The sequence below is a fragment of the Apodemus sylvaticus genome, chromosome 17, assembly GCF_947179515.1.
Source record: "Apodemus sylvaticus chromosome 17, mApoSyl1.1, whole genome shotgun sequence".
NCBI classification, from domain to species: Eukaryota; Metazoa; Chordata; class Mammalia; order Rodentia; family Muridae; genus Apodemus; species Apodemus sylvaticus.
The window spans coordinates 50,940,612-50,965,334 of record NC_067488.1 but is presented as its reverse complement, the minus strand read 5'-3'; the positions used below and the strand labels follow the sequence as shown (position 1 = coordinate 50,965,334).

General features: G+C 51.9%; 2 protein-coding genes across 4 annotated transcripts; both read left to right on the top strand.

Annotated features, from left to right (window-relative positions):
• Positions 1-759: 759 nt before the first annotated feature.
• Cenpm (centromere protein M) lies at positions 760-10,633 on the top strand. Of its 2 annotated transcripts, XM_052161380.1 has the most exons (6): positions 760-886; positions 1,314-1,393; positions 3,119-3,211; positions 4,824-4,903; positions 5,321-5,412; positions 9,988-10,633. In XM_052161380.1, exons 1-6 carry the CDS (start codon positions 830-832, stop codon positions 10,126-10,128), a joined length of 543 nt encoding a protein of 180 aa, XP_052017340.1. In that variant the 5' UTR covers positions 760-829; the 3' UTR covers positions 10,129-10,633. The 2 variants fall into 2 exon arrangements, with proteins under 2 accessions (XP_052017340.1, XP_052017341.1); XM_052161381.1 differs by lacking the exon at positions 5,321-5,412.
• Positions 10,634-19,382: 8,749 nt separating this feature from the next.
• On the top strand, positions 19,383-22,043 carry Tnfrsf13c (TNF receptor superfamily member 13C). 2 transcript variants are annotated; one of them, XM_052161228.1, is made up of 3 exons: positions 19,383-19,623; positions 19,847-20,050; positions 20,575-22,043. In XM_052161228.1, the coding sequence occupies exons 1-3, from the start codon at positions 19,479-19,481 to the stop codon at positions 20,718-20,720; spliced, it is 495 nt and encodes a 164-aa protein (XP_052017188.1). In that variant the 5' UTR covers positions 19,383-19,478; the 3' UTR covers positions 20,721-22,043. The 2 variants fall into 2 exon arrangements, with proteins under 2 accessions (XP_052017188.1, XP_052017187.1); XM_052161227.1 differs by having other exon boundaries at positions 19,385-19,623; positions 20,542-22,043.
• Positions 22,044-24,723: the final 2,680 nt, after the last annotated feature.

Here is a 24,723-nt window from a genome sequence, read left to right as displayed (position 1 = left end):
TAGGCAAAACCCTCAGACCCACAAAAGAAAAAAAGTAAAAAGTAAATTGAAAATCTTTTAAAATATAATAAATCTTTCTTTTTGTAAAACGAAGATAGTAGGGGCTGGGAGAGATGGCCCAGCAGTTAAGAGCTCATACTGCTCTTGCGTGGAGCTGAATTTGGTTCCCATCATTCATTTCAAGGGTTCAGAATTGCCTGTAAATCCAGTTCCAGGGACTCTGATTCTCTCTTCTGGATTCTGCAGCCACCTCCACTCACATGAGCGCACGTGCACACACACATATGCACGTAATTAAAAATAAATCTCGGGCCTGGAGAGATGGCTCAGTGGTGAAGAGCACTGACTATTCTTCCAGAGGTCCTGAGTTCAATTCCCAGCAACCACATGGTGGTGCACAATCTTCTGTAATGGGATCAGATGCCCTCTTCTGGTGTGTCTGAAGACAGCAACAGTGTACTCACATGCATACAATAAAAAAAAAAAAATCTTAAAGTAAAAAATAAAGCTCTTAGCGATGGGGAGATCTCTAAGGTCTCCCCTGTGCAGTACAACAGACAGCGTGGATTTCCACAGCCTGTCCCCAAGCCTCTGAATAAAGTGTTTCGACAACAAAAAATAAATAAAAATAAAAATAAATAAAAAATAAAAAATAAAAATAAATTTCGGAGGTGGGAGGGGTGTGGGCAGAGAGGTAACGGTTCCTTTAAGAGTGGCAGCTCAGAAAGCCACGCCCGGATATGCGTGTCGTGCCCCGCCCACTGGAGGCGGGACTTGCGGCGGTTTGAAAGATCTGTGCGCTGAGCTGGGTGGCTCGACCGCCGCTGAGATGTCGGTGCTGAGGCCAATGGACAAGCTGCCGGACCTGAACAGGGCTACGGTCTTGGTAGGTGCGGGCAGCGCCCCTGGGCCGGCTTCTCATAGCCTAGGCTGGTGGGCTTCCTCTGCCTCAGCGTGCTCAGACGGGGGGGGGGGGGGGGTCCAGGGGGCGGGCGCATTTCTCTGGACCAATCGGAGCGGCGGCTCGCGAGGCTGAGGGACGCCTCCACCAATAGGCGCGCGGCTTATTTTACAAAATGGGCGTTCCATGTCAAACTGGGCGTTCCTTGTCGAACTGGGCTTTCCCGCGTTTCAAGGAAGAGGCCCGGCGGTCCTTCCGCGGGTGACTCCTTAGGGGTCCTCTTCTCGGGAAATGGCTCCCTCCGAGCCGCCTCTAGCTGAGTGTGTACCCCAAGGAGGGATTCAAAGTGCGGAGCCCTCCAGAGGAGCCGCCCCGCCTGGGTCTCCACCCGCCTGCTTCTCTCCCTTCGCAGCTGGTGAGCACGGAGGATGCGCTTGTGCAGCCGCTGGCGGAGTTGATGCTCAAAGTCGACTGTGCGTCCGAGCTGAGGGTGTAAGTTGCTGAGGTTGTAGCCTGAACTCTGGGCTGCTCTGAGGGAAGGGAGTCCACGGGAGAGGGCCCAACTCCTAGCTGCGGTCAGTGCTCAGGATCCTGCCCACGGTTGCGGAGCTGGCTCCTTTACAGGTCTCTGTGAACGTCCATACATAACTCAGACCATACGCCAAAAACACACTCACCGGTTGGGTGTTTTCTCATTGAGGCTCTGGGTTTGGATGTCAGCATGTAAAAACAACAGGGGAGGTGTGTTTTGGTTTTTTTTCTTTTTCCTCTTGCTGTGATAAAATACCCTGACAAAAGCAACTTAAGGGAGAAAGGACATGTTTGGCTTGCTCGTTGCTGGAGAAGTCGATGCTGCAGGAATTTGAAGCACTTGGTCACTGTATGTCGCAACGAACAAACACGTGCACACTATTTTTCAGCTGGCTTTCTCCACACTTGAGACAATTAGAATCCTCTCCACTTGTAGTGGGTCTGCCTTGCTTCCTCAACCCAATTAAGAAATTACAAACAGGCTAGAGAGATGGCTCAGCGGTTAAGAGCACTGGCTGCTCTTCCAGAGGTCCTGAGTTCAAATCCCAGCAACTACATGGTGGCTCACAACCATCTGTAATGGGATCTGATGCCCTCTGCATGTGCATGCAGAAAGAGTACTCATACATAAAATAAGTATTTAAAAACATTACAATCCCTCACAAGTCATCTTGAAAGCTGAGACTCCCCAAGGTGACTCTAGATTGTGTCAAATTGACAGTTAAGGTTTTTTTTGTTTGTTTTGGTTTTTCAAGACAGGGTTTCTCTGTGTAGCCCTGGCTGTCCTGGAACTTGCTCTGTAGACCAGGCTGGCCTCAAACTCAGAAATCCATCTGCCTCTGCCTTCCAAGTGCCGGGATTAAAGGCATGCGCCACCACTGCCCAGCTTGTTTTTGTTTTTTAAAGGCCTGGCATGGTGATGCATGCCTTTAATCCTAGTGCTTGGGAGGCAGAGACAGGAAGACCTCTGATTTCAGGGCCAACCTGATCTACAGAGCAAGGTTCAGAACAGCCAGTGCTACATAGAGAGACCCTGTCTCAAAAAGGAATGGGGGGTGAGATAGCTCAGCGGTTAAGAGCACAGCTCCTCTTCCAGGGGTCCTGAGTTCAATTCCCAGCAACCACATGATGGCTCATGACCATCTATAAATGGATCTGATGTCCTCTTCTGGCATATCGGTAGATATGCAGACAGAACACTCCTAGATTTAAAATAATAATGATAATTTTTAAAAAAGAAAAGAAAAGAGAATGCCATATATACAAAGAATGGGCAGCCAAATTCAAGAAAAGCCTCAGTCAAGTAGCCTTTGGCAACTAGAGATCAAGCCCAGGTAAGAAAGACTTAGCTGAGGTCACACAGCTGGCTAATGAAAACAGCTGGGTGCAATCCTGTCTGCCTCACACCAAAGGGATTCCTCCGTCTTATCCCTTGGCCACCTCTGTCCAGCACCCCTCCCCTGAGCCGGGTCTCCCTCCCAGCCAGCAGAGTTTGAGTCTTGGTATCACAATGGTCACTAACAGCCCCTTCTGGCAGAAGGAATCAGTCCAGAGAGGTTTGGGCAGAGCTGGCTTCATCCTGCTGGGCTCCCCTAGGAACAGCTTCTTTCCCTATAAAGGACTGTGTGTGACCAGAGCCTGGGAGCTGGGTATGTGTGTCTAATCCTGCAGGGTCTTGTTTTTCAGCCACTTGGCCAACGCCCTCCCTTTGCCCTCCAATGCGAACCGGCCCCGAATTGACCTGATTGTGTTTGTGATTAACCTTCACAGCAAATACAGGTGAGAGCCAGCGCAGGACTCTAGCTTGGGCCAGTGCTGAAACAGTAACCTTGTGGTGGGGAGGCAGGAGGGAGGACTGCAGCAGGGGTGAAGAGGGAGGACTGCAGGGGCAAGGAGGGAGGACTGCAGCAAGGGTGAAGAAGGAGGACTGCGGAGTTTGAAAGACAAATCATGACAACATTACCCATTCATCTAGTTAATGTTTGCAGAGATGTTCTATATAACACCTGGCAACAAAGAAGGAAACACCCCTGCCCTTGGGGTCCTCCTAGCCCATGTGTGTTTGTGTACCATGGGCATCCCTAGGTCCCGAGGGGGCCAAAAGAAAGCACACTACCTGCTACAGTTGCAGTTGCATACAGCTGTGAGCTGCCTTGTGGGTTCTGAGGTACAAACTCAGGTCCTCAGGAAGAGCAATCAGTGCTCTCAACCTTTGAGCCGGCTCAAATGCCTGCCCTTGTTTTATTTATTTTGGTTGTAGCACTGGTGACAGAACACAGGCCCTTGCGCCCTGTAGGCAAATGCTCTCCAGAGGTTTTTCACACTGGAGATGAAATTTCACCACATGACCTCGTAAATACACTAAACCATATCAAAACTACCACAGTCAGGAGTTGGACAATATCTGAGGAAAAATACTACTATTTTTAAATACACCACTGTATTTGCACATGAAAGAAAAGTCCTCCAAGAGTTACACCCCAAATTGGCAATAGTTTTTTCTAGAGAATTGGCAGTAAAGGGTGGTGTTAAGAGAAGTTTTTTTTTCTTTTTCTTTTTTCTTTTCTTTTTTTATCTTATGTGTATGCATGTAAGTCTTATGTGCCTGCATGTAAGTCTGTGTGCATTATGCATGCAGGGCCCACTGAGGTCTGAAGTGGGCACTGGATCTTCTGGAACTGGAGTTAGAGACAGTTGTGGGCTGCCAGTGTGGGTGCTGGGGATTGAACCTGGGTCTCCTGGAAGAGCAGCAAGCACTCCTAACCACTGAGCCGTGTCTCCAGCCACAAGAGAAGGAGTCTTCATATATATGTCTATATGCACACACACTCACACACATGTATATATGTATATACACACATACATGTATATATATGTATATATATATAGTATTGTGTTCATATTTTCTGCTTGATTATTTTGTAAGCATTCATAAACTTCTAAGAAAAAAAAATCAATTTTAAAACAGGGTATATAGAGCTGGACAGGTGGCTCAGTGGTTATGAAGTTTGGTTCCCAACACCCACAAGAGGTTCACGGCCTTCTGTAAATCCAGCTCCAGGAAATGCAATGCCTCTGGCTTCCACAGACACCCGTATTCATGCACGCTCCTGCCTATACATACTTTAAAATGACAATAATAACAACAACAACATCTTTTCAAAAATAAAAGCACAGGGAATCCCTGCATTTGGGGTACAGAAACTAGAAAGGTCAGATGTTCAAGGTCATCGTAAAGCTAGCCTGAGCTACATGAGATCTTGACTCAAAGGGTGCACACGCCATGAATAAATGTCAGAAAAAAGAAATCACCCAGATTTTAGTGTTCTGGTGTGTGTCATGATTGTTTCCTGTCTTATGGTTGTTTTCTTGCCTGGATTTTCCGTCCCAGCCTCCAGAAAGTGGAGGAGTCTCTGAGCTATGTGGACAGCAGCTTCTTCCTGGGGAAAGTATGCTTCCTTGTCACAGGGGGTAAGTTTGGCCCCTCCTGCTACCCCCCACCTGGCTAGAGCGGCAGCACTCACAGACCCTAACTAACAGAGAGCTTCTCCTTACCTGACTGCTGACTTTCTAAAAATGTATTTTATTTATTTTTTAAATTTTATGTATATGGGTTTTTGTGCCTGTGGAGATCAGAAGATGGTATGGGGGTCCTCTAGAACTGTAGTTACTGACAGTTGCAGGGGGGTCTGAGGCACCATGGGTGCTGGGAATCAAACTCTGGTTCTCTGGAAGAGCAGTAAGGGCTATGAACTGCTGAGCCTCGTCTCCAGCCCCATTTAAGAATGTATTTTGAAGGGTGGCGCACACCCTCGGTCACAGCCCTTGGGAGGCAGTGGCAGGTGAGTTCGGTGAATGGAGCCTGAAGTGTGCCTGGCTTCTTCACAGCCGGCCGGGAAAGCCACTGCAGCATCCACCGGAACACAGTTCTGAAGCTGGCCCACACCTACCGAAGCCCGCTGCTCTTCTGTGATTTACAGGTGAGACCCCTGCTCCTTGCAGCCAGTATTATACCTCAGTCCAAGGAAAGGGCGGTGGACAGACACTGAGTATATCAGGACCGCTTCCTGAACGTCCTCAAGTCCATGGACTGCAGACCTTGTCTGTAGTGTCATGTACTGTCACAGGACAGGACACATAGCAAGTAATAGGGGCGTTTGTAGATGGGAAATTATATAGCTGGGTGCATTGCTTCCGTTCTGATTAGCTTCAGGAAGTGCTCACCAGTGAGCCCTGACTGGCCGAAGAAGGCGGGTATATGGTTTCTTTCTCTATTGCCTTTTTAATTCTCTGTACATCACATTCCTCTCACTGCCCTCATCCTGCTCATCCTGGCCACCCCCTCACCCATTCTCCTTTTTTTTTTTTTTTAAGATTTATTTATTATATGTAAGTACACTGTAGCTGTTTCCAGACACACTAGAAGAGGGCATCAGATCTTATTACAGATGGTTGTGAGCCACCATGTGGTGGCTGGGATTTGAACTCTGGACCTTCAGAAGAGCAGTCAGTGCTCTTAACCACTGAACCGTCTCTCCAGCCCCTGTTTCTATTTTTATTTTGTGTGTGTGTTGTATGCACACTGTGAGGTGGATCATGTACCTGTGCATGCCCACAAGCCAGAGAAGGATATGCAGTGTCCTTTAGTCTCCATCTGACTAATTCCCTTGAGCGGGGACTTCACTGAACGCGGAGGAGACCAATTGCTAGCAAGCCCCAGCAGTCCTGCCTGCCTGCCTCTGCTGCTCCCTTCCCTCAGCAGCAGAAGAGTTACTGGCACGCACAGCCACACACAGCCACACACAGCGTTTGACGTGGGTGTGAGGATCTGGATACACGCTTGTACTGTAAGCACACTTATCCACAGAGACAGTTCTGGAGCCCTAGAAGTGCACATTGCGTTGACCCGTGTTGCTCTCCAGCAGGGGTTAAAGCACGCTCCCTGGGAGGGTTCCGGAAGGTTCTCTGGCCTGAGCTGTCCTACACACAGACCTGACTCTCAGTAGCTCCAAGGAATCTTTTTGTTAGTTTCAAGGTTTGTTTTGAACAGTTAGATCCTGGATCTGACACCTTTTCCCAAAGACAAAGTGGCTCCGTGAGAACCAAGTCAGGACAGAACTCCACACGTCCAGTGGTCCAGGGTTTCCTGTGGGGTCTGTGATCTGTACCAGTGATGGCAGAATTCAGGTGATCTATAAACTCAGATATGAAGTCGAACTGAGCCCCTCCCTGAAGCCAGTCTTAGCTACGTTGTGAGTTCTTTTTCCTACCTTTTATCCCCTTATCAGTAGATAGAAAGGATAGAAGAGAGAGGGGGAAATAGAGATCTCTCAATCCAATTTCTTTCTTCTTGCTTCTTCTTTGAGCACTACTAACAAACCATAAGGAATCTCCCTTAACGACCAACAGCACCCACCCCACCTCTCGGGCCCCTAGCATTTATATGCCCTCTGAAAAGTTCTCAGAATTTCAAAGTCACACAATCTCAGAAACTATCTGCAGCTGGCAAAACCACACCTCTGCTAGAGCACGAGGCAAATCATAGCTGCTGTGGACAATAGGAAGCAGCCCCACGTCCCATATCTGGGATTGAGACGAAAGTATTTCCCGGGCAGTGGTGGCGCACGCCTTTAATCCCAGCACTTGGGAGGCAGTGGCAGGTGGATTTCTGAGTTCGAGGCCAGCCTGGTCTACAGAGTGAGTTCCAGGACAGTCAGGGCTATACAGAGAAACCCTGTCTCAAAAAAACAACAACAAAAAGACAAAAGCATTCTTAAAATATTTCTGTGATTTTTTTTTTTTAAGAAACAAAAATCCCAGAATTATCACACACACACACACCCCACAGTACCATCCTTACCTATGGCTGCAATTGAGCTGAATTAGCCAAGAGTATCCACAGGAATAGCTAAGGTGGCCGTCACCAACAGTGGTGCTTGGGCCAGGTGTTGCCTTACTGGTGGAGAGCATTTGCTGTTCTTACAGAGGACCTGAGTTTGGTTTTCAGCATCTCCATAACAGCTCACAACCATCTGTGACTCTTAGACCTGATACCCTTCTCAGGATCCAGATGCACATCGTGCATAAATATGCATGCAGGTAGAGCTCCCGTACACATTGGAGGGACTGATGGTTCTGCTTACATGTTAGAGCCGGCCGCATCACTACTGTGTTCCGGTTGTTACACTGTTCCCTAGATCACTCCTAGCCCAGAGTGCTGATCAAGGTTTATATTCTGTTCATCGGATACATGTTGTATCAACAGTTGTTTTTAGATTTCCTGACTAGATCCAAGCTCTGCTTTCAAAAGTGGCACCCTGCGCTCCCGGCACACCTGAAGTGTCTCCCATGCCAGGCCTTCCTCGTGACAAAGCTCTGAGAAAACACTCCGGGAAGGGTCACGTTACTCAGTCACACGGTTTGTAAGTTAGGCCAGCCGGTTAGTGTGCAGCTGTTTCCCCATTGTGGCTGCTTTCCGTGAGTCGCTCGGCACCCACTTCTCAGTAGTTTTATTTTTGACTGAAGAGTCATCTTTGCTCTGAAACAGGTGGTGGCTGTGGTGCCTGCTGACCTGGATGACAGGTGCTGCTACAGTTTCGCAGTTGGCCACAAGGTGGCAGGCCACACCAGCTTTTGAGTTTTCTTGGGGCTGGAGGCCTGGACGTGGCTCAGCAGGTGAGGGCGCTGCTCTCAGCCTGACTTCTGTACCTGGGACCCATATGGAGCAAGTTTTCCTCTGACCTTTGTGTGTGGGTTTCTCTGTGTAGCTTTGACTGTCTTGGAACTCACTCTGTAGACCAGGCTGGCTTCCAATTCAGAGGTCTTCCTGTCTCTGCTGGGGTTAAAGGTCACCACTGGCCAGCCCGTTCTTCTCCCGTACCCCCCACTAAATGTAATTTTAAAAAGGAAGAAAGGAAAGCCCTAGGCCAACTTTAGAGGAGCAGAGGCCCCGTGTTTCTAGCAGCAGGACTACCAATCCCTCCCCAGAGCGCAGGCCTCCATCCCGCAGAGGAAGAGGCCATCTTTACACTGTCGGTCCCTGCGTGCTTCTGAGTTGGCCTTTTCAGGACATACTCTTTCTCTTATCAAGTTGGAACCTCAACCTATTTGGAGGCCTTTCCGTAACAGGAATCACTAGCTGTCTTTTGGAGGAGGGAAATACTCTAGGACATTGGTTCTCCACCTGTGTCTCCTGCCTACCAGATATTTATATTATCATGTATAACAGTAGCAGAACTACACTTATGAAGTGGCAGCAAAATAAACTTATGGTTCTGGAGGTCACCACAGCATGAGGAGCTGTCTCAAAGGGTCGCAGCGTTAAGAAGGCTGAGATCTGCTGCTCTGAGGCGTGGGACTCCCCTAGTGGCCATTGTCTGCCAACAGGCCCTGTGCTAGAGCCTGGCAACACTGTCTTGTCAGAATCTAGGGAGCTGGTTGGCAGCCCGTATGACTTTGTCCCATATGATACGGACAAAGTCATGGCTGTGGTCAGAAGGGGCAGGGCATGTCTGTACAGGGTGTGAGTGACAGGAGGCAGCTGTGGCACTCGGGCCAAAGCAGCAGGAGGTTGAAGAGTCAGACCTTAGAGGAGGGTCATTCAAAATATCTCACATGCACAGTGTGCCTAGCACACAGTAGGCATTTTAGAGACACCGCACAGAATGAAACAGTAAAGTGTACGTATATACATCCTGCCTGTGCTCTAGTCAGGAACACAAGCAGGTCACTTGTGTTTGTTTGTAAGTGAAAAAGAGTGACTGGGACCTGGAGGGGGGGGGAGGTGGGGGCGGGGGGGGGGGGGCAATGGGAAATGGCTGCGGTGATGCTCGGGTCCTGAGTCAGTAAAGACTCTGGCTTTTACTTGGAATAGAACTGGAGCTGCTGAAGTGTGGAGCCCAGGAGGCTGTGGCTTTGCTCTGGCTGTGAGAGATGAAGAGGGAGAGGAGGGCAGAAATGAGGACAAGGTTTAGAGATCTTTTCTGGAAGGGTTGAGTGGCCTGGAGTCATGGTGTCCAGGGGAGAGTGACATGGAGTGGCCCATAGTCCTTGCTCTTTCCTGGATGGCCAACAGAAAGTGCTGGTGGCCAGATGTGAGGTGACAGGAAGACACGTAAGGGACAACTAAGGCTTCTGGCATGACAGCTGGTGGCATGGCGCTGCCTGTAGAGATGCGGCAGGGTTGCAGGGAGTCGGGGACCACTGACAGTGCCCTGGGGCCACTGGCGGAGCGGTGTTGCTCTCCCACAAATGTCTGTAAGTGCCCAGGTTCAGGGCCTGGACAGTGTCTTCCCCCCCCAGCTCCACCCCAATAAAGGGATTACCTGTAGGTGACACCTTCTGCCCCTGTGGCTTCCTGCAGTGACTCCTCGGTGACCCTGTGCTGGACAGTGGACTTGGCCTTCCCAGTCTTGCCCATCAAGTCCCCCGTTTCCTCCTGGTGAGGGCTCAGTCTCTGGGTTTGAGAGCGAGGTAGGAAGCTGACAGCTATGCCCCCGCAGCTCCTCCTCCGCTCCGCCCCATCACCCCTCACTGCCGTTTGCTCTTCCCTGAAGGTGGAAAGCTTTCGGGCTTCCCTGGCACAGCGCCTGGTGCGCATGCTGCAGATCTGCGCTGGCCACCTGCCGGGCATCTCGGCGCTCAACCTGCTGTCCTTGCTGAGGAGCCCCGAGAACCCCACATTCAAGGAGCCGTGAGCCCTGCTGGCCTCCACACGTTCGGTGCCAGCTCCAGAAGCAGCCGCTGTTGGTGAAGACCAGTTAGGGCCCGACAGGCCCGGAGGCAGCCTGCGCACTGCGGGGCTGAGCTCCACCCGGGAATGCTGGGCAGGAGTGGGGAGAGAGCCCGCAGTTGAGCCCCCACAGCCTCCTCGTCTCACCCCACAGGGGCCCCGTCTCCATCTCTCACATCATATACTCACCTAAGGTTTGGGACAAAGAGACATGGCTTTAAAGAAAAAAGAAAGAAAGAAAATGTGCCTCACTCCCCACTTTGACTTTACAGATGTGGAAACTGACTCAGTACGATCACAGGGGCAGAGTGGCTTCCAGGAGCCCAGGGAAAATGGTGTGTGCTGGCCCTGTCCTTCTTACAGCCTGGCTGGGGCTCCCTGGCGCCTGTTTGCCTGGTGCAAGTGGACATGGTTCTAATTATGTTGAGAGGATTGAATGAAGTGCAGGGGGCTTGCTGCCCGAGACCACATCGCTCCCTACGACTTGTCAGTCTCTCCTGTAGGTCACACACGGTGTCATGCCTCACACTGCCACAGCAAGGCAGTCAACAAGCTAACAATCATGGCTTAAAAAAAAAAAAAAGCCGGGTGGTGGTGGCGCACGCCTGTAATCCCAGCACTCTGGGAGGCAGAGGCAGGCGGATTTCTGAGTTCGAGGCCAGCCTGGTCTACAGAGTGAGTTCCAGGACAGCCAGGACTACACAGAGAAACCCTGTCTCGAAAGAAAAAAAAAAGCAGACTGAGCTATTGGGTCTCTCTGTGTAGCCCTGGCTGTCCTGGAACTCAGGCTGTAGACCAGGCTGGCCTTGAACTCCTAGGTCCTCCTACTGTTGTCTCCAGTGCTGGGATCACAGCAGTTCCACCGCTGCCCAGCTGTGACTAGACTGATTTTTAAAACTACTTTCACATCAGACATGACACCTGCAAGGTCAGAGTGAAGTCAGGAGCTGACTGGGGGCACTGCACACTTGGATCCAAAGAGAAGGTACAGAAGCTAGGTTGGGCCTGAAGTTAGGGTCAGACTTATCTCTCTGGGTTTTGTTTTGCTTTTTGTTTTTTTTTTTTAACATTTTATTTATTTTATGTATATGAGTACATTGTAGCTGTCTTCAGACACCCCAGAAGAGTGCATCAGATCCCATTACAGATGGTTGTGAACCACCATGTGGTGGCTGGGATTTGAACTCAGGTCCTCTGGAAGAGCAGTCAGTGCTCTTAACCCCTGAGCCATCTCTCCAGTCTGCCTTTTTTTTTTTTTTTTTTTTTTCCCCAAGACAGTTTAATTTCTCTGTGTAGCCCTGGCTGCCCTGGATCAGGCTGTCCCTGAAGTCAAAAGATGTACCTGCCTCTACCTCTTGAGTGCCAGGACTAAAGGTGTGCACCCCCTCACCCAGCCTGACAGACCTTTCTGTCTTGAAGGTAGCCCCCTATGTCCCAGGAGGAACATTAGATTCATAGGTTCCCTTGAGGCCACACACGTCACCTGACACTTGCAGAGTGCTTCATGGTTCACAGGGTTGTGCTCACCCAGGGGCTGCTCCTGTCACCCTCCCTCCAGCAGGCCTGCAGGGGTCATGAGAGCCGATCCTGAAGGTGTTCCCCGGGGGCACAGCCTGCACTACCCTTAGTTCTGTGCGGTCCAGCAGAGGTGCGGCCTGGAGGACCTGAGATGGAAGCACGGGGTTTATGCCTGAGAAAGCAGCCGTCCTTTGAGCTGAGAACCTGCCTCACTGCAGATTGCCAAGGTGCTTTGTCAGTACCCCAGGTCTGAAGCAGGGACCCCGACAAGACATTCAGGGGGGTGGGGTGGGGGCGGGGCAGCACAGGAGGATCCAGGAACAGGAAAGGCTGCAGACAAGAACATTTGCACTGTCCCCAGAGGAGACAGGACAGGAAGGCCAGCCTTCTCTGAAAGCACACGCCTCCTGGGGACTAGCACTGTCCCCAGACCCCTGGGTACCCTGGGTCCTAAAGCGGGTGGGAGGGCTGCTGTACCGGCCCCTGAGAGAATGCAGCATGGCCACACTGCTATGTCACCTTTTGCTGACAGCAGGGAGCTGCTCGCCCCTTGTCCCTCTCCTAGCGTGATGTGCACATCTCCGCCTCGGGTCCCTGTGCCACATTTTCTTTGCCACCTGGTGCCATTTAACAAGAGAAATGGCATCACATTCTCCAGCGAGGGCCTGGGAGCCTTCCAAGTGCTGGGGGAGCTCGAGGCCGTCGCTGCTGCCAGCTCCCTGCCAGCCTTGGCAGCGACTGTGGAGCTAGAGGCACCTCTCTGGGGTTTGGGCTGGCCTGCCGCTCATGCACAGCGGAGCTGAGTGACACTTAAATGGCAGTCAGGTGCCCTCAGACCTTGCCGGAGACAGCAGGGAGTGGTTGCTCCTGGCAGTGTGTCTGAGGACATGACACCGGTGTGCCCAGGACTAGGACCTGCTGCTGAGATGAGAGTAGTTGGGCGACTCGGACCCAGCTGAACCTAGACACTACCAGGTGCCTGCTGCCTGCGTTCGGACTAAGATTCTTCTGAGAGCTTTCATTTACCTCACAGGTTCCTCAGGCTAGGCTGCCTGCTATGGGCAATTCTTATATCCCTATAGGAAGCATGGCGCTCTGTAGGAAGCTGCAGAATGGTACCCAGTATCCACCTCCTGCCTGGGTGCCGCTCACTTCTGTAGCCAGCAGACGCGAGAGGAACGTGGTGTTCTCAGACTAGCCTGGGCTACAGCATAAGACCAGTTCCTAAGAGGGGGGAGGCTGGTGGGATAGTTTGTAGGCTAGAAGCATTTGCTTTGTAAGCCTGACCTCCACGTAAAGGTAGGAGAGAACACACCAAAACTTGTCCTCTGGCTTCTCACACACACTCTACAGTATTAAAGCATTTTGCAAGGGGTGGGGGCATAGCTCAGTTGGGAGGGTGTGTGTGTGTGTGTGTGTGTGTGTGTGTGTGTGTGTGTGAAACCCTACTTCAGTCCACAGCACCACACGCAAGCACAGTGACTCAAACCAGTAATCCCAGCACTCCGGAAGGTAGGTTCAGGGTCATCAACTATATAGTTCATCTGAGGCCAGCCTAGGCTCCAGGAGACCCTGTCTGATACGAACCAGGGCCAGCAAGGCTGGACGGCTCAGCTGGTCAGAGCGTTTGCTGCCAAGCCCGATGACCTGAATTTCATCTCCAGAACTCACTCCTGCAAATTGTCCTTTGACCTCCCTGTGCACGCACATGCTCTATTCCCCCGAATGTCATCTCTTAAAAACAAAATTCAAAACAAACACTTCACAACACACACACACGCACACTTCAACAGAGGCCCAGGCTGCTTGGCCACAGGAGCAGTAGCGAAGAGGGAAAGGACCAGGTCTGCAGGTCTCAGCAGCAGGCTCCGGGGCGCATGTGCGTGTGACGGTTAGCTTCAGTGTCTTCCTCTGCCGCCTTGTTTTTGAGTCAGTATCTCTCCTAGAGCCCGACGTCGCTATCCAATATCACATCACATCACGCCCTCCTCCCCTGGTATCTCCTTGAGTTCTCCACAGCCTTTCTGACCCTCTGCCTACTAGAATGGTTCCTTGCTGGAATTTGGCTCTATGGGCTGCCTGGTGCATAGTCAGTACCTTCCAGATGGTGAGATAGCCATCTGTGGGGTCTCTGGGAGGCCCAGCGCCTAGCCACAGGTCTGCTCCTGTTCTTCCTCCTCAGCCTCACCTCTGGTGCATGGGGCAGGCCATGCCCCAGTCACTCTCCACTCCCAACCCCTCTCCCTACACACCCACTGTGCACTACCATGACAGGGTTCCAGTTCTGTCATTCTGTAAACATGGCCTTGCTGTGGGGACACAGGATCTTCAGTACTAGACAAGAGACCACAGACCTTCAGCCTCTTGGCTGCAGCTGGAGTCCCAGTCAGGGGCCCCGGCACGCAGCCATGCACCAGAGGTGAGGCTAGGGCTCAGAAGAGGTAAGACAGGGGCCTCCCTTGTGGGCGGGGCTCCTGCGGCAGGCTCCGCCCTGGTCTCCCACCATTCCCATCCCATCCCTCTTCAGTGAACGAAAGCCTGACGTTGTCCTTCCCTCTGTCCCCACTGCAGGGGACTTTCCAACATCATCCTCATTTCTCAGAACTAGATAGAAAACGGAGGGCGAGGGAGCCTCTGCTCTGAGAACTGGACACTGAAAACCGGGGTGGGGCTGAAAGCGCGCATGTGAAGATTCTGGGCGCTGGGAAGGCCCCAGCGCAGCCCGTGTTATGACTCATGTCTCAGAAGAACAAAAAGCCTTCGCGTGTGTACCTGGGGCTGTGTGTGAGCAGTCCCGGGAGCACGGGCACTGGGGGACTGCCACCACTTCAGACTCAGAAACTATGGTGTTGACAGGCTCTTCATGAGACTGCAGGTATTAAAGATAAAACTGGTATTGACGCTTGAGAACACCCCAGGTCTCAGCAGTTTCACATGCAGATCTGGGAGGATGGGCCCCTCCGTCCCCAGGGACTGGCTCCCCCACCCCCACCACGCCGGGCTTGTCCCACAGACACAGAGTGGCCTTACTTCCCTGACCCTGTCTCTGAAGCATGAAGGACACCGGCCACGCTTCGCAGTCAGGTGGATGCAGACCGCCATCAAGGCCTGTGTTCCTGTCGGCTCATCCTGTCAAGGCTCTCTGTCCTTGAGAGCCCTTGTCTTCATCAGAAACTGTTTGTTCTCAGGGCGGGAATTCCAAACCCTACCCCCACCCCCAAAACCATGGTGTCTGGGACTTTAATCCCAACACTGAGACGTGGGAAAGGCAGATGGATCTCTGAGAGGCATCTGATCTGGGCCTAGTAGCATGCCCAAAGGTCAGGAGTTCAAGACCATGAACAGCTAAATCGTGAGTTCAAAGCCAGCATTTAGCAAATGAAAGGGCTGACGGCAGTAAGACAAAAATTTGATTAGAAGCCGTTTCAGCAACAAGGGCCCTCTTTTTTTTTTTTTTTTTTTTTTTTTAGTTTTTTTAGCTTAAATAAATATATTTATTTATTTTTGGTTTTTCAAAATGGTTTCTCTGTAGCCCTAACTGGTGGAGCTCTCAAATTCACAGAGGTTCACCTGCCTCTGCCTCCTGAGTGCTGAGATCAAAGGCGTGTGCCACCACCACCTGGCTTCAAAATCCCTCATTTTTATATTCAAGAATGTGATATGAACAGGCTGTTAAGAGATGCCTGCTTCATGAGCCGGCCACTGAGAGCGCCTCCCAGAACTCCCGAGAGCTGCCCTCTGACATCGTGTGCACCATGGTACACGTGTACTCCACTCACACATGTCGCACACACAAATAATAAACAAAATGTTGGCATTTTAAAGCAAGGGTTTTGTGTAACCCAGTCTGGCCTTGGACTCCTGATTCTCCTGCCCCATTGCCCATCCCCCAAGGGCTGGCCCTCCAGGTACACCATCCTTAGTGTGGGAAAAGGAAAGAAGAATGCAGTGAACTCATCAGAAGTTTGAAGTAAAAGTTGCACTTTTTTTTTCTAATGGGCAAAAGATTGATTGGGCTGGTGTGGTGTACCCAGCTACTCAAGAGGCAGACGTAAGAAGCTTGCTTGAGCCTGAAGTTTGAGGCCAGCCTCGGTACCAAGGCAAGATCCTGTCTGTTCTAAACAGATATATAAATAACGTTTAAAAAAAGGGGCTGGAAGCCAGGCGGTGGTGGCGCACGCCTGTAATCCCAGCACTCTGGGAGGCAGAGGCAGGCAGATTTCTGAGTTCGAGGCCAGCCTGGTCTACAGAGTGAGTTCCAGGACAGCCAGGACTATACAGAGAAACCTTGTCTCGAAAAAACCAAATCTGAAACAACAACAAAAACAAAAAAAAAACAAAAAAGGGGGGGGGGGCTGGAGAGATGGCTCAGCAGTTAAGAACACTAACAGATCTAGGGTTCCTGAGTTCAATTCCCAGCAACCCCATGGTGGCTCACAAACATCTGTAATGGGATCCAAGGCCCTCTTCCGGTGTGTCTGAAGACAGCAACAGTGTACTCACATAAATAAATATGGTTTTTTTTGTTGTTGTTTTGTTTTTTTTAAGAGCAAAGCAAAACCCCGTTAAAAGGAAAATGGGCAAGCCCTATGGCGAATTTGAAACTAACTTCTTGATTATCTCATAGTCAAAGCGGCACAGAAGAGCTTCTGGCTTGAGAAGGTGGCTAGCCCAGAGCAGGCATAGAAGCCACACCACCTCCAGACTGTGCCCTGTCCTGCTGTCTGTCATCTCTCTGAGTCGACTCCTTTACAAGAAGCTAGTAGGAATGACACAGAAGGATGAACTTAAAACCGACTGAGCTCGGGGCTGGAGAGATGGCCCAGAGGTTCAGAGTACTGGCTGCTCTCACAGAGGCCCTGAGTTCAATTCCCAGTGACTCACATCTGTCTCTAATCTAGCTCCAGAGGATCTTATGCTCTCCTCTGGCCTCTCAGGGTGTACCTACGTACACTGAACACGGTCATACTCAGACACACGTGCATATACAATAAGTATTAGAAGGTAATCAAATAGCCTGGTGGTAGCACACACCTTCAGTCCCAGCAGAGGCAGATAAACCTCTGAGTTCAAGGCCAGCCTGGCCTACATAGGGTGTTTCAGGACAGCTAGAGCTACAAAGAGAAAACCTGTCTCAAAAAAAAAAAAGATTGAAGGTTTAGCCTAACATTTCCTGCATCTCTTTCTCCCCCTCCCCCTCTCTTCCCCTCTTGGTCTTGTTCTCTCTTGATCGCTGGGTCTTATGTAGGCCACGATGGACTCCTCAGGCCAATTATGCAGCCAAAGGACTTGACCTTCTGGGCCCCCACTTCCCTAGCACTGTGCTGAGACTGCAGGTGTATTCCAGATTCCTAGCCCATGCAGGGGGGTGTGTGTGGAGGGGAGAGCCAGAGTTTTCTGCATACTAGGCAAACGTTCTACCAACTGACATCATTAGTCCCAGAATCTCTCTTCTTAACCATGAAATGGAAACCATCCAAGCAGAGATTCAAGGACCACCCCAGCCTCTGCCCCCACCCCCACTTCAGAGATTCAAGTGGAAAATACCTAGCTGAGGTGAGACACCTGGACACACCGCAGACATGAATCCCACAGGCTTTTTCTCGCCAGTCTCAGTGGGACCAGTAGGAAATGCCCAACAGATGTTTGTGTCAAGTGACTAATTTTGTTCCTGTCCTTCCAGACATCAAACCTCCCTCTCTGGCCAAGGTGAAGGACTTTGTAATTGTGACTGTGAATTCCCAGCTCTCTTGCTTGATCCCCAGAGATGACCCCTGTCTGCTGCAGGGGCGCTGGAGCAGTTTGTGACCTTCATCCTGTGGTGAAGGAACTCCCGCTTGCAGGCTGGCTTCCTTGGTGTAGCCCATGTGCATTAGCCTGACCCTGGATTCCCATAAGCCTCAGTCTGTTCAGCTCCAGTGTCTGAACAAAAGCTAAGACGCCTGGTGCACAGGCAGAGCTCCATAGCCCTAAGAGTGACAAGTGACAAGTGACAGCAGCCCAGGAGTGACAGAGGTGGGTGTGGGCAGAGGGTTGCTGCCAAGATTCTGGTCTTTATCTTCATGCCTCTGTCCTATGAGAACATAGGGCTGTCCCCTGCCCTGGTTCGTCCCCATACCCTTCCCCTCCCCCATGTCCCCATACACCCACACTCACACCCACACCCACCCTCCCAGACCCACTTCTCCTTTGTAGCTACTCTGACGCCTACACCTTCCTGCTGTGGAGTTCCTGGCCCATAGGCAAGGGGATGGGCAGGCAGTGGCCAGAACCCATGGAGGCTGCCTGATTAGGCCTCTGTGTGGTTCCTCGGGATCTCCTCTTACCAACTTTGATCCCCTCACCCCATGGTCAGCTCTGCCTCATCCCCAGCCCTGGACTAGAGCACCAGCCTCCTCGCCTCTCCATCCCGTCTCCAATATGAAGTGAACAAAGGCCCTTCCTGCTAAAATGCGAGGCAGAGAGACACATACTCAAAGCCCAGGAGGTCTCCTCACCACCAGGCCTCACGGACCCATCCAGTCACAGCAACAGTGTCCTCACCTTTCTCCCAGCACCCCACAGCAGGGGCCATGTCTGTCTCCAGTATGTGATGCCTGAAGGACCTGTTTCCCTGCCCTGCCCCTTGCAGCAGCAGCTAAAGATATCCCTAAGGCCCTAGCCCTGAGGGCTCAGAGGTCTGTATGGCCCACCATGAGGCCCACCATGAGGACACCAGGTCCCAGCTTCTAGCTGGCAGCTCCCTTGAGCATCTTCCAGCCCAAGACCCTTGGGAAGTGGGGCTGCATATAGCCCAAGACCCAGAGAGCTTGTTTGTGTGACTGAGGCTGGGTCTGAGAGATGCTGATGAGAGGTAAGTGGGAGAGAGTGCATGAGAGATGGGGAGGCGGGCAGAGGCTGATATGGCAGGAGCCTGACAAGGCTCAGATGTGAATAAGATCATGCCCTAGGAAAGGAATTGCAGGGACAGGGAGGTCCCTTGCTAATCGGCAGATCTTCAGAGCTTTGCCCTTGGCCAGGCCAGCGTGCAGGCTGCCCACTGCTCCAGCCTGTCCCACAGTGTCCCAGGCCTTGGTCTCCCCACTTAGGGCACCAGGTTCACACTCTACCCTTGTCTTCACCTCTCTACCCACACCATGTCCTTTTCTCAGTTAAACCTTCCTGTTAGTGTTGGTGCTGACTTGCGCTGGTGGTCAACCCAGATCCCATAACTACCCACTCCCGTGGTGGAGTCCAGAGTGGCCTGTCCCCATTACTCTCAAAGGGGACAGGGAGGCAGGGCCAGGCAAAGGGCAAGGATATTGATGTTAGAGGGCAGAAACACAAGAAGTCTTTTCTCAGTGTCCCTCCATCACCACTGTGGGTATTCCAATCGGCCACTCCAATTAACTTCTCGACCCTGGGAAGGGCAGAGCAGGAAGCAGGAGGAGCTTGGGGGCAGATGGTGAGTGGGAACAGTTGGTGAGGCACAGCGGCAGGGGGCTGGGAAGGTAGGTGGCTGCTGGGCTGGAGGTCCAAGAGGGAGCAGGCTCTAGTGTGACCCCAGGGCAGTTGATGCTCAGCTGTCTGTCGTCTGTGGTGACAGTTGAGTGGTTTAATGCAGGAACCACAGGTGAAAGAGGTCTGGGGTTGCAAGCAAGGTCGCAGCTCCACCCCAGTGGTCCCACCCCAGCAGGCAAGGGCTGGGCGGGGTGGAGGATGCTGCGTCGCGGTTTCATTCTAGACTAGAGGGACACAGAGCCCAGACTTAGAACTAACTGTTCCAGCTGCGTGCGAGCGCGCCGAGCGGGCGGCGACATGGGCGCCAGGAGGCTCCGGGTCAGAAGCCGGAGGAACCGGGACAGCCCGGTGCCTACCCTGTGCAATCAGACCGAGTGCTTCGACCCTCTGGTGCGAAACTGCGTGTCCTGTGAGCTCTTCCACACGCCGGACACTGGACATAGTAAGCGTGAGCATGGGAATAGGTGTGACCCGCCCCAGCATCTCCAGCCTCCCTGGAGCCAGCGGTCCCCCATGTCCCTCACTGTTAGCCTCTCCCTCCCCTCCCCCCTCTCTCCCTTTCTTTCCTCTCCCTCCCCCTGTCCCTGTCCCTCTACGGCTCCCTTCCCCTCCCCCCATCCCTTTATCTCCACATCCCCACATCTCCACATCTGCTCTGCCAACAGCAAGCAGCCTGGAGCCCGGGACAGCTCTGCAGCCTCAGGAGGGCTCGGGGCTGAGACCCGACGTGGCGCTGCTCTTTGGTGCCCCTGCACTCCTGGGACTGGTACTGGCGCTGACCCTCGTCGGTCTGGTGAGTCTGGTGGGCTGGAGGTGGCGGCAACGGCTCAGGATGGCCTCCCAGGACACTTCAGAAGGAGTCCAGCAGGGTGAGAACTGCGTCTGGGGGAGCACGAGGCGGCTTCGGCTACGGGTGGAGGTGGGGTGGGGTGGGGTGGGGAGTGCAGCAACCTTCAGTGAATAGGAGAGGTGGAACTCAGAGCTGAGGGAGTCCTGGAGTTGACTCTGAGATTGTCATAAAGCAGGGAAGACAGCACAGCTTCTTAATCTAAACAAGAAGACCCAGAGCCCAAGAAGAGATGTTTGGGATGAAGGTGTCTGCCCTGCCATTTGGGAGCCTATGGGCCCTGGTCCTAGGTTATGTCCAGTGGGCTGGCCAGACACCCCTGTCCCAATGTCAGCGTCCCTCACCTCATCTTATCAAGTCTCTGGACTCAGCACTTCCTGTGTGGAAGACTTGTCATGTGCTGCCCCACTTCCTCCTCCTAGGGCTGTCCCAGAGGAGGCTTCTAGAACAGGCGTTGCAGGGAGGCTATGATTCAATCCTAACCTGTCTTACCTGGTCCCTCTTCTACCCCAGAGTCCCTGGAAAATGTCTTTGTACCCTCCTCAGAAACCCTTCATGCCTCGGCTCCTACCTGGTCTCCACTCAAAGAAGATGCAGAGCACGCCCTGCCGTGCCACAGTGTCCCAGTGCCGGCCACAGAACTGGGCTCCACTGAGCTGGTGACCACCAAGACAGCTGGCCCTGAGCAATAGTGTTGGCGGCAGTGGCGGAGGCTGGGACCCGGGACCGGGAGCTCTGCTGGGCTCGTGGGCCTTCACCCAACAGCTTGGGAAAGAATTCGGCCCTTCAGTGACGGAGACTTTCGCCTGGGGGTGAATCCGGCAGAACCAGACACTACAGGCCACAGGAGATTGTTTTTGTGTTAGCTTTTGGCTTGAAAACATTCCATTTTTGAGATGTTTTATAAGCCTGTGTGCCTTTGGATGGTTGGATAGGCTTACGTGCTGAATATTAATCTCTGGAATGAGTCAGAGACTGGAAACTTAATCTCTTTCTAAAAATTTTGGATGGTGGACTAGAGACACAGCTCAGCAGTTCAGTTTATGTGGTGTTCTACCAGGGACCCCAGCTGTTCAGTTTCCTGGTCCTTAAAACCACCTGTAATTCCAGCCTCAGGAGCATCCTTCCTCTAAAGGTACCAGCACTCATTTGCTCCAGTGTACACACAGACACACGCACAGACACACGCAGACACGCGCGCGCGCACACACACACACCACTTAACATGTTAAAAATAGTGGCTGGAGAAATTTCTCATGGTCAAGAGTGCTTACCATGATTCCAGACGATAAGGGTTTGATTCCCAGCATGCACATCAGGTGGGTCATTACTGAGCATAATGTTTGCTTCAAGGGATCTGATGCCTTTGGATTCCATGGGCATCTGTGTTCACATATGTGCACACACACACACACACACACACACACATACACCCTTCCACAAATTATAAACTATAAGCTGGGCATGGTGGCACACGCCTTTAATCCCAACACTGGGGAGACACAGGCAGGCAGATCTCTGAGTTGGAGAACATCCTGGTCTACATAGCAAGTTCCAGGCTAACCTAGTGAGCAACATGGTGAGACCAAGTCTCAAAATAATACCAAAAAAAATCTTTTTAAATTTTTGATTTTTTTCTTTTATTATTATTATTTTTTAAATTAATCTCATGGTGTTTAGTAGTGGTATACTTAGATGGTGACTAAGGTGAGGTAAAGCCGTCGGGACTGGACCCCCGAGATACAAGGAGAGAGAGAGACAATCCTGCCGAGGATTGTCCGTGCCAACTCTGGACTCCACCAGCCAGAGGGCAGTCATCAGAGCAGGCCCTCCAACCTTCAGAGCTGTAAGCTAAATCACTCTCATTTCTTTGTAAAGTTATTTAGCTTTAGGTGTTTTGTTACAGTAACATAAAACACAGGCACTATGAGTGAGAGGGTTTTTTCTTTTAGCTGGGAAAGGCACTGTTAAACCAAAATTAATCTGAATAAAGAAAGGCTGCCTGGAAGACTTAATCTGTACCTGGGTGCTGTGTTTCTTTAATTCCTGCTGGGGGCGCTGTTCTGCTTTGAAGCTGACTCAATGGCAGCAACAGCTGATGGTCTGACTGTGGTATCGAGTACAGGCTCTCTGTAATTTTATTTTTCATCATATTAGGGGACCAGACCCATGCTAAACAGCACTCTACAGTGAGCCACACCCTAACTGTAAGATCAGTTTTGAGAATAAGCAAGGGGGGGAGGAGGGGACTTGGGGAGAGGCTGGTGCAGGCTAGTGCCGAGTCCCGGGTGTCTGCAACCCAGGAATAACCATGGATTTCTTTGACCCAGTCTGCTAGGACATAAGATGCCATCTTCACAGTGATAGCTGTTTCTAGAGACCTGTGATTCATAGGCAGAGGTCTGTAGTCTCAGGTTGGCGTCTAAATTTAAGCTGTTGGAACATCCTGGTGGTAATGTCCCCCAGAGACCAGCTGGAGGCCACATTTGGCAGCGTGTTGAGCATGACCTACACAGCGCTCCTTCACAGAGAGGCCAAGGCCGGTCTGTGGCTCTGCAGCAAGCCAAGCTGAGTGAGCTCCATCCTGTTCCCTCTGTGGACTGTTCTCCCCCTGAGCTGGGTTTTCTCAGCCAAGCTTGTGCTGGCCCCAGACTCAGCGCCACCCCGTGGGAAGCTGATGCCACTAATCCTGGGTTACACTCAGAGGGAGCAGTCCTGTCTCCAGCCTGCTCAAGAGGAAGGCGCACTGACCTGGGAGTCAGAAGTGGAACCCTTCTGCAGGATCTTGTCTGAGTTCTGACCCTGTCTTCCAGTCTCCCTGAACCCACCACAGTTGCCTGGCAGCACCTGGCTCTCCTGTACAGTCTCTTTCTAGTTTAGAAAACAGTGCCCAGTGGCAGGCCAGGACCTGGACACTCATTTCCAAGATGCCACCCTCTCCGGGGGTTGGGCAAGTAGGGTGAGATCGGACGACAACCATAGGTGGTGACAGCCGTCAGTCAGGCCATTGCTGTCCACTAGTGCTAGCCTGGGGCTGGCGGAGTCTGAACTGCCCCTAGCCACCTGTATTAGCTATAGCCAGGGTCTGACGGTGAGAAAAGCTAGTGAAACCCCGTGGGGCCATGGCGTACAAACCTTTAGCATCTCCCCATCCCAGCTAAGTCCCCCGCTGGTACGGTTTCCCTCAGTCTCAGTTTCTTTTGAGAAATGGGGGATGGGTACAAAGTTCTTTTTCTGGTCTCCCGACTCATAAAGGAGAGGAGCTGGAAGGAACCTGAGAGAAGTCTCACACATGCCCCCATTTCATAGTGAGGAAACTGACGTCTAGGCAACGAGAGAACCTGACATCATCGTTGTCATAAAATAGAAGGGAGCCCTATGGGAAAGGGAGGAAGCTAGTGGAGGGGGACAAGGAATGGGGACACTACTACACACACACACACACATGCGTGCACACACGTGCACACACACATGCACACACAAGCACACACATGCACACACACAAGCACACACGCTCACACACACACAACTACACACACACACAAGGGCTGCAGCACCGCACCAGGCAGTGCAGTCAGCACCCCCTCCCGGTCTGTCCTAGGTGTGGCTTTCTGAGGCGTCTTTGTCCATCATTCTTCACTTCATCTCCATGACAATGGCTGGAAGGGGAAGAGACTCATGTTTGGTTAAAACAATTACTAAACCTAAATCAAGATAGTCATTTTGCATACGAGCTGTGCATGTGACAGTCCTTAGTGGAGGCTGAGGAGAGCTGACTGTGGCCCAGAGAACCAGCGTCTGCGTATGCAGTGTGTGTTAGCATCGATAATGTCAGCTATAATCATCTCATCCTTGAAAATCCCATCTCCGGACAAAGATGGCTCATGGACAGAGTCAAAGGTGCTTGCTGCCGAGGCTGGACACCCAAATGTGGTCCTAGGCCCCATGTGCTGGAAGGAGCGGACTGACTCCCACAAGCTGACCCTTGATCTCCACTAGTGTACCCTGCCCCCCCAACTTTTTCCTTTAAGTCCCATCTTAGAACTTCACATATAGTAGGTTTCTGTCTTTAAACACTCCCAAATTGGGCTTTTCAATGCTTGTCAAGTTTTCCATCTGAGCATCTGGCCCCCTGGCGCCTCTGTGGGCACAGAACAAGCTCCTCCTTTCTGCAAAACCTGTGTGGTCGCTCTTTCCAGAAAGAACCAAAGTGACAATAGCCTTGACCTTTCTAATGACCTCTGAGAGCTGGGATCGGCTCGCATCTGTAAGATTCAGAGACGCAAATCACAAGTGAAGGGTGGGCGGGGCTTAACTGGGGTTTCTGTGCCTACCTGGGGTGGGGTGGGGGTCACCTACCCAAGCTAGGTCCTTTCCTTTGGATGGTCTGGTTTCCCCAAGGTCCCCAGGGACTAACAGGTGGGGGCAGAGGGCTGAAGTCTCAGTTCCTTTTGGTGCTTCCTGCAGGCCATTTTCACTTCCTGCCTGGCAGCTCCGGGACTGGAGGCTCAAGGTGGAGGTGGGGGCCCACTAGAGAAGCCAGAGAGGAAGCCCTGCCGACCACCACACACACACACACACACACACACACACACACCTCATCTTTGTCAGCAAGGATAGACCCAGACAGCGCGGTCCTTAGAAGTTGGTAGCTCGTCTCAAGGCCTGCCTCTATATCTTCCCGCTGGGGCTCCT